Source organism: Falco cherrug, chromosome 3, assembly GCF_023634085.1.
Source record: "Falco cherrug isolate bFalChe1 chromosome 3, bFalChe1.pri, whole genome shotgun sequence".
NCBI lineage: Eukaryota > Metazoa > Chordata > Aves > Falconiformes > Falconidae > Falco > Falco cherrug.
In genome coordinates, this window is record NC_073699.1 from 77,774,590 (window position 1) to 77,783,991 (window position 9,402).

Below are 9,402 nucleotides of genomic sequence, written 5' to 3' on the forward strand. Positions count from 1 at the left end.
TTTACTGGTCTGTGGAGGAAATAACAATTTACACATGTACTTAATTTTTATATGTTTTATACTTTGCAGTTTTCCTAGTTGCGTCCTTTTTTTCTTTTCCTTCCCAAAAGAACTGTAACCCGTAAGTGACCGCCACTGCACTGTATAGGAACACTCAAGCTAGTTTTGAGTAATACAGATAAAGTACCAGAAATCTAGGAAATGGAGTAATTCAGCCTCTTTAAAGGATACCCCTAAGGCAACTATACCTGTTCTGCTATTCGGTCCATCTGCTAACCTGCTGCTAACTGCAGTTATGTGGCAATATATAGTTTGGTGCAAACCTAACTTAAGAGAGGATTTCTAAAAAAATCTTTCAGACTAAAAATGGTTAAATGTAATATAATACATACCTTTTACTGCATTGTAACAGAGAGAAAATCAGCTGCCACTTTTCTTTCTACTTGTTGACATTTTAAAATACTTTAAGAAACAGCATGCACATATGCTATTAAGTCACTTTGCATTTAATTGTTTATGGTTGTGACTTTAATTCTTACTGCCATCCAGTGATGTGACAAAGCCTTAACAGTGTTGTTTTCTTAAGGTGGTCGATTTAGCAGACTGATGAAATAGTTTTGAGTGCTGTAAGGTTGTTGTAAGGATGGCATGATAACTGTTTCATCCATCAGCAGCTTTTTTATCACTGAAAAACGAAGAACTCCATACTTAGCTGTGGTTGGTACAACCTTTCTCTTCTTGCTTCATCATCTTTTGAATGAGTGCTCCTTTTGGTGTAGAGCAAATACTTGCTTTGGTGAAGATAGAACAGTGGTTTTTTTGGAGGTTTTCTTTGTCTTGTGGTTTTTGGTTTTGGAATTTCTTTTGTGACTGGAAAGCCCAAACTGAAGTTTTTTGGTATTCTATTCCAAGAGATTTTTAAATTTCATTCACACTATTCAAAATATTAAAAAAACAAGCTCTCCTTTGCTTTCATTCCCTTTCCAGTGTAGTTCTCAAACATCTTTGTTAAAAAGCCTTTTAGGTTTGTATTTAAAAAAAAAAAAAAAGCCTGTGTAACATTTTTTATTTCTGGAATACTGAAATTACTAATGTTTTTATTGATGTTTACAAAGATTTAGCTGAAACGGCAGTTATCTGTCTTAATTGAGTAGACATACACCATCTTCTGGTTGGTCGATGTAATAACACAGTATGCTAACAATGTCTCGAACTCAATTTCAAAAGTTCAACAATTTCAGAGGTAATTCACAGTCCTCTAAGTGGAGGGATTTCTGAAAAATGTATGCAGCTGGAGGTCTATAGTGTGGCGGCCAGTTGAGCCATATTTGTGGTCTGTGAGGGGAATTTAAATTGCTAGGAATTGTTTTTGTTCTTTTTTGGTTTAGGTTTTCGTTTTATTTGTTGTTTTTTGGGTTTTTTGTAGTATATTACTTTTGGCCTGTGTGTTATGGAGTGTAGTGTGGAAAATACAAAAAACCCATGATGCCTGAAAACTAGAAATTATTCTACCCTTAATTAATCAGTATTACTGGAATATTAATGACTAGCGCTTAATGCTGGTCAGGCAAAAATATCTACTGATCATGCACACCTTCCTTAACCTGTCTGCAGATGGGACTTGCACAAATTAATCTTTGGAAGGAATTACAATAACCACAAAGCAGTAGGAAGGTACAGAAAGAATGAGCACTTTGATAAATGAGAAGCAAAGGAGAAGAAAGGCAAGCAAAATACCACAAAAAATGATAACAGTCTAATGGTGAATGTACTTCCTGCAAATGCTGCAGTTATATTGAACAAATACTGAATTATTAAAGGATTAGTTCCCTGTATGAAGGCTGCTTTCTGACTGTTTCTTTGTGCAGTTAGATAGATGGTGAAGGTCCAGCAGGTGGTACCTGGCTTACAGAATTAAATTAAAATGGAATTCTCCTTGCTCCAGAGGAGACTACCATGTTATACACCCCGATTGCCATTGGGGATGGAATGGCGTTAGTGACTGTAATGGTTTTAACCTTGCTCCTTTGATAACTTAGTAAGCAACTGCATTCAGATTGTTCCACAAACCACAGGTAATAAATCGACGTGTAGCACAGATGTAGTGATTCCATCTTTTCTATAATTATCTGGAAAAAGAAGTCACAGGTAGTGACTGACATGTTCTTTCTGAGAATATAAACAGTGTAATGCTATATTAAAAAAAAACCAAAACATTTTGTTGTGTAGAGATGATTTTCTAAAGAGAAAGTCTTTCATGCAAGCAGTGTATTATACTGATCATTTTTGTATCAAGTGGATGTACATAACTTTTATTAGCAGTCATTGAACAAAACTTTCTTTGTTGCTACAGGAGTTACTAAAGTTGATTATGGGGACATATCGTCACGACTTGGACTAAGACGCAAGCTCCAGTGCAAGCCTTTCTCCTGGTACCTGGAGAACGTTTATCCTGATTCCCAAATTCCACGCCATTACTTTTCTCTAGGAGAGGTGAGATTTTATTCTACATATCTTAATGTGCAACTTACGTTGGGTAGGTAAGTTGTGTTCTGAACTGAGTAGTGCAAACAAGTTATCTCCAGCAAAGTCCAAGTATCTTGCACCTGTGTTCCTTGTGAAATGATACATCTGGCTTCTCAGTGAGGCAGAAAACTGAACTTCGGTATACAGTACTGTAACTGGAATGTTCTCCCTTTTTTGCTACAATACTAAATGTTACATAGAAAGGCTTTAGAAATATTCCTTCAGAAACTTATAGTTATGAATAACTTTCTATATAACATTCTCTAAGTAGAGTATGAGCAGAATTTTGCTTAAAGATCTAGACCAGGTCAAGCAAGGGCTTGGCCCAACAATAGCTCTGAACTTTACCGCCAGAACCCTCGTCCGTGACCAGCAAACTCCAGTGATCCCTAAACCTTGCTAGACATTTCTCTTACTTTTTCTTTAAAGTTTCTTAGGTGACTGTAAAGGTAGTACAGATGATGCTTTCCTAAATGAGCATGCACCTACTCTCCCCTACAAGCCACGCTGAGGCAAATATTGAGCGCATTGTAGGGTGATTTTGTACCGTTTGTTTTTAAAAGAAGCGCTTTTAACAAAATGGAGCAGGCATTCATGCTGCTGCATGACTATCAAGAGACTTGCTACCCCTGCCTGCTTACTATATAGTAATACAGGGATTAAGGCTGTAACTTAAGAAGTGAGGAAATTGAAACCAGTCACCCATGATTTCAAAGGGAATTAAACCCACCATGCCTAGGAGAGTGCTTTAAAACTTCTGAAGGTTTTGGGCTGGAGACTCAACTGTGTCCATTTTGTTATAGCTGAGCCTTTAAGCAAAGAGAGTCCCCAGGATGGAAGGATCCCTGAAAGAAAGTAAAGAAACAAACGTGGCTCTGTAACCTGGTAGCTTGAGAATTTGCTTGGGAGTTTGAGTCTCAGACAGTGGTTTCTCATTGTAGTACAGTTGCTGCTATATTTTACATTTCATTCCCATAATCTCTGGTGTATGGCAGAGAAAACTGGTGCCAGTGTGGTTTGATATGGACCTAGTTCTCTTCTAAAAAATAACCTTTGGTGAGGTGCTCTTTTTCACTCCTAGATAAGAAATGTGGAGACAAATCAATGTCTGGATAACATGGCAAGGAAAGAAAATGAGAAGGTTGGAATTTTTAACTGCCATGGAATGGGTGGCAATCAGGTGATTATTTTGTTTTATTTTCTTAATATATTGAATTATTTGGAACACTACTTCTCCTCACTGGGACAATTCTTCAGTTCTTTCAGTAGTTATCTTTAAAATATACCAAAGTGGTAAAGTTTAGGAAACCCTTGCTGAAAAAGATGCCTGTAAGAGGAAATGCATAAGAAGATTTCTTGAGTGGTTTGTCATTTGTAGATTTTTGAGGCCTTATTGTAATAGGTTTTAGATCAACTTTCAAGTCAAAAAAGAAATGAGGAGAGAAAGGAGACCTGCTGCAAGCAAGACTTTTCACCTCCTGTAGGTTCTCTGGGACTGTCTTCTGGTTAGATGTCCTTATTGGCATTATTACTTTAAAAATAAAACCCAAACATGCCTGTACCTGAAACGCTGTTTATAATGTACATTTTTCTGGGGGTCAGTTCTGGAATTTATTTTACATCTTGGTTTTTGTTCTATTTCGTCAATAATTCTTGATGTTGGGGTTTTTTTCAGTATACAGGGATTACCTGTGTTGGGGATTCTCCTGTTTCTGTACAGGAAGCAGTCTAGAATTAAAAAAAATGTCAGTTTTGACTGAAGAGCTTGTTCGTATAGTGTTTATATTTATTCCCTAAAAAACCCCACCATAATCTTTCTATACACGCTGAATGGAAAAGAATAAAACCCTGAAAGTTTTAGTGGATATCAATGAAGTAATGCACAAATGTTCCCCCTGCCCCAGGAAGTTTTAGTTGAACTTTTTTTCCAGTTCCTCTCATTCTTTTTCTGTCTAGGTTTTCTCATATACTGCCAACAAGGAAATTCGAACAGATGATTTGTGTTTAGATGTATCCAAACTTAATGGCCCAGTAACGATGCTCAAGTGCCACCATCTAAAAGGAAATCAGCTTTGGGAATATGATCCAGTGGTAAGTCTTCTAATGACTTGTGACAACTTGGGTTTTACATGAACCTACAGAGCAACATATTCCAGTGTGAAACCACTACTGGACAGTCAAAACAGGAAACAAGGTCAGGGTTATGTTCCCTCTGTTATTAATTCATTGTGTAATCACTAAATAGACATTAAATCAATCTGTATCGATTTAATTACCTGGTGAATTTTGGGGGAGCTTTTAGAAGAATATATTTAATGTGCTTTTTAGGTCCTCTGGAGAAAGATTAGTCTGCTAGTGTAGTGTTGTGTTACAGTGAGATTAACAATGGAAAAGTATTCCAGGTATCTTCTGGACCAGTAAAAGTTAATGCTAACAAACTTGTGACAAATTCGTCACCTGGTATCTTATCTTGCACAAGGTTAAAAGGAAATACTTCTCTAATTAAAAAATCAGCATCCCAAAATTATAAGGAAGATTTTACATTTCTAATCATGATATGTTTAAGGTTGAGATGCTTAAAGCAGCTTTATTTTAATTTTACCTTTAATTTATTCTTTTTCTTGTACATCATGTTCAAATTTATTTGAAGTTCACATGTTGAACTGCCAGATCTAGAAATCATTGATTGTTGATCCATTCATCACTAATTTGATTTGCAAGCTCTAAAAACTCCCTTGTGATATAGTGCTGTCAAGAACTCTGACTTAAATCATGGCTAGTTAGTAAGGAATAGTTCTAAAACTTCTTAATTTAAAATCACTTATTGCAAAAGACAATTGTGAGACAATTTGTGGAAGGAGAATCTTGCCAGTATAATCATGACAACTATTTTATAAAGAGAACATGTGGATATTTAGCTACTAAAAAGTAATTTCACAGATTAAAAAAAAAAAAAAAAAAAAAGAGAGCGAGAGAAAGAAAAGAAATAAGGGTGGGTTGGGCATACCTAACAAGGTATTTCTAACTAAATAGACTTGCTGTAGATTTTAGTAGCTGAGGTGTTAATGAAACCTACAGCCTTTAAGACTAAAAGGAAATATGTATGAAAGATGATTTTTTCATTAGGATGGTAGTTAATGTGGAAGATGGTGGATCTTTACTTGAATTTCTGCACGTTGCTAGCAGCTGCTGGTAGGAGACTGAAGCAAGCTGTTGAAGGCTTTCAGGATTAAATGTTAATTGAAATGATTAAATTTGAATCTTGGGAACCATTCATTCTTGTTTTTAATGTAGTTAGTTCACATGACTTAAGTAAATAAGATGAGTAATATTACTACATGGCAGCGATTCACCAAAGTACTTTTTATTTTGTTTCTACTTTATCATTTGGGAAGAACATTGCACTTAGGTGTCTGAAGATGCAGTAGTCTGTCTTGCAATGATTGACACAGACAGTAAAACAGTAAAGACAGTAAAACTTCCCCTGTGTCAATCTTGAGCCATAGATTTGGCTGTATTTGTATTTTCTCTTCATTCTGCCAGTGGAAAATCTAGGTATAACCTTCAGAACTTTACTGAAAGCTGGCTAATAAAACACAAAAACAATTTAGGGAGTACTTAGCAAGAACTCCTGCCTGCTTAGCTGGATGATTTTCGTGTAGGTTTTATTTTTCTTTTGCCTCTGTTCAGGAGACATGTAAGAAGCCCCTTTCCCTTGGTGTCTACCAGATAGAAAGAGAAAGGAGGGGGAAGCAAAACCTAAACCTGTGTGTTAGTTATTTGTTTGCTTATGTCTGTTCCAACTGTCTCATTCGTTCTTCATGTGCTGTATGAGCGGAGGAAATGTGCTCAGGTTTTTGGTTGGGGGTTATTTTACCCTTCATTGCTTGTGCACACAAGGCCTGCTTGTTCTGCCACTTTTCTGTCAGTCCAGTAGCGCTGCTGAGTGAGAGAAGAAATACTGATAGTAATGCCTGTCAGTACCATAGAGAAGTTGATGCACTGATGAGTACCCACAGCACAGTGGCAGGAAATGCAACTTTTGAAGATCTGTTGTCCATGAGGATAGTGCGGAGGTAGACAGAGTGGTGTATGGAAGATTGCATAAGTAAGATTAGTAGGTATTGCAAAAGATACATATGTATGTGAACTTGTACGCATCTTTTTTTTTTTTTTAAAGAACATATTTTTTAAAAAAACATAGTACTAAAAGAACACAATGTAAGGTCAGTGTTGTGTCCCCAGCTGAGGATAAAAGTGTACTTTCAAATACATATTTCACGTGTTCATTCTGATCAAAGCTTCTCTTATAACTAATAATTGAAGTTGTATATCTTACCAAACTTTAATTTCTAACTCCTCAAATATCCCTAGGTATATAGTCCTATTTAAAGAATGGTGGATATTGCTTGATAAAGAACATGATTTAAAAGTTCAGACTGTTCTGTTTTTCACAAAGCATTGTTTTTAATATCTACCACATCAAATAGCATGTTTCAGTGTTCTTTAGGATTGGGACATGGAGTCAGTAACCAAGGGGTCTTGTCTAGTTCCTACATACCTGTGGAAGAATTTTAATGGCCACTAGAAACTTTTTGGTGAACTTATGCCTGGTGAATTTTGTAAAACTAATTTCTTTTTGTTTTGTCTTCAAGAAATTAACCCTGTTGCACGTGAACAGTAACCAGTGCCTGGACAAAGCCACCGAAGAGGACAGCCAAGTACCCAGCATCAGAGACTGCAATGGCAGCCGCTCCCAGCAGTGGCTGCTTCGCAATGTCACCCTTCCAGAAATATTCTGAGAGGTTCTAAAAAAAAAAAGCAAAAAATTGACTGGGCTACCTCGGCTGATACTTGGGCTACACTGTTAAGTAGCAACAGAATCTTCTGCTCTGCAGAATCCACAGTTCATCAGCTGTTAGAACTCCTGCAGCTTCTCAGTAGCTGTGAACCAGCCTTCCTGTATAAGGATGTGAAACTACCACACATACTAGTGAAACTGCGCCCACTGATGTTTACAAGATCGAAAAAATTTCTTTCAGCAAGTCATTTTGAGAACGTTTGGACAGTGGAAACATAATCAATGAAATAATCTCTCTGAAGAGCTGCATATCGTTGTAGTTTGCTTGCACATCAGTAAACTCTGCTGAAAGTGCTGTTGTAATGAAGAAAGTTCCAAGATTTTTTTTCCCTGGTTTAGCAGTGGTAACCAGACTACTAAATATAGATTCACAAATAAATGAGAGAGCTGGAAACCAGATTCAGTAACATGAAATAAGAATTCTGTGATTTAAAAACAAAAAGTAAACAGGGTTTAATGGAAACTAAATCAGAACTATGAAAAGTACGATTTGTTATAGTGAAGTATCAAATTTATATGTAGATTTTATACCTCAGTGGGGGAAAATAACCAAGTCAAAAGACAATTGTTTCTCTTTTTCAATTGTGAGATAGTCCATAAATACTCTTTTTTTTTTTTTTTTTTTTTCTGGTGAGTCTAAAATTCTTTTGGGTGCAAAAAAAGCGAGCATAAGAATAAACATAGCTCTTGAATGTCAGGTCAACTTTTTTCATTTTTTTATTTTAATTTCTTGGCTGTTGGAATTGTATCTTTTTATTACTGTCTGAAAACTGGAGGTTAACATGCTGTCTAACTGTTTTGTTTTATTTTTTTTTTTTGTGTCCAAAGCTTCTGTTTCAGTTTCTACTTGGGTCAGTCAGCTTATGGTCTTTCATGGCCAAACAAAAGGTTTAAGTACACTTTGAAATTATTAAGTTAACTTGACAGGATACACTTAGCGCCCAAGACCTATACTACTGTACTACAGTTTTGTTTTCATAGCAATAAATCTTTTGTTTCTTGTTTGATTTCAGTCATCAGAAAGCCAGCAGAAAAGATACATGATTTGGCTAGCAGGAGACTGGCAAAATTGAAGGTTTTCTGGAATCTTTTTTCACTTCATATTCAGATGTGCTTCATTGTCAAGTGCATATTTAGATTAGACTCTGAATTGTAATGTTGATCTGCTGCTTTTTTCTAATAAAACCTAAAGAAAAATAGCAAAATTGGCATGGTTTTTAAAGTCAACATAGCCAAAAGCAATATGACTATGTCAGTACATTGGTCTGCATTTTTTAACTGAATTGCTTTGTTTTGTTACAAAAAAAAAATCTGTGTGGGCTAATCTTGAAAATGAGCCACTGAATGCTCAGAGTATACATTGAATTTTCTTTTGGAAAGAAAAATGAGATTTGCTTAATGGAGAGGATATTTTTATGATAAATGTCATTGTTTGGCCAACTGTCCTGTAAAGCAAATTAAACCTAGACTCATGCAAAAGTTGTGTGGAATTATATTTGGATGTTATGGCTATTTTAGATTTGCTATTCCAAGTTGCTTTAGTCAGTGTTATGTCCATTATTTCTGCAGCAGTACACAAGAGTTTTCATACACTAAGCAGGGGAGAAGTTAACAAATTGCAGTATTATGTTGCTGCTTTAAAAATACATAGGACGAGATGGTGGGATTAATATCAGATAAAGCATCTAAATATCTATCTTTCATTGACCCCTCTGTGGATAGCCCTGCAAATCTTATAAAGTTGAAGTGATTTATGAAAGAAATGGTATGGTACATTTATCAGAAAGATATTGAAGCGTGCCAAGATGACTTTAAAAAAAAGTCTTAGTGGTGATGTAAGAAGATTTATACCTTTTGTTACAGGCCATGATGAAGATGGGATGGGCAACCATGTCATCATTTGTAATTGATGCATATTCTTGCTCCTTAGATACTCTGTGGTCCCTGCTGCTTTTATACTGTTTCTGAAGTTTTTGTCTGATACTGCTTATTAGCCACCAAAGCACTGTTTTCAT

The 9,402-nt window shown here is 35.9% G+C and overlaps 1 protein-coding gene across 3 annotated transcripts in view; it reads left to right on the top strand.

The window, feature by feature from the left end:
* GALNT1 (polypeptide N-acetylgalactosaminyltransferase 1) overlaps window positions 1-8,866 on the top strand; it is a 92,797-nt gene extending 83,931 nt beyond the window's left edge. For all 3 annotated transcript variants that reach the window (XM_055706052.1, XM_055706055.1, XM_055706053.1), the window contains 4 exons: window positions 2,354-2,493; window positions 3,608-3,706; window positions 4,483-4,617; window positions 7,182-8,866. In XM_055706052.1, the coding sequence (XP_055562027.1) occupies window positions 2,354-2,493; window positions 3,608-3,706; window positions 4,483-4,617; window positions 7,182-7,328 (521 nt within the window). In that variant the 3' untranslated portion in view covers window positions 7,329-8,866. The remainder of the gene's footprint in view (window positions 1-2,353; window positions 2,494-3,607; window positions 3,707-4,482; window positions 4,618-7,181) is intronic.
* The last annotated feature ends 536 nt before the right edge of the window (window positions 8,867-9,402 follow it).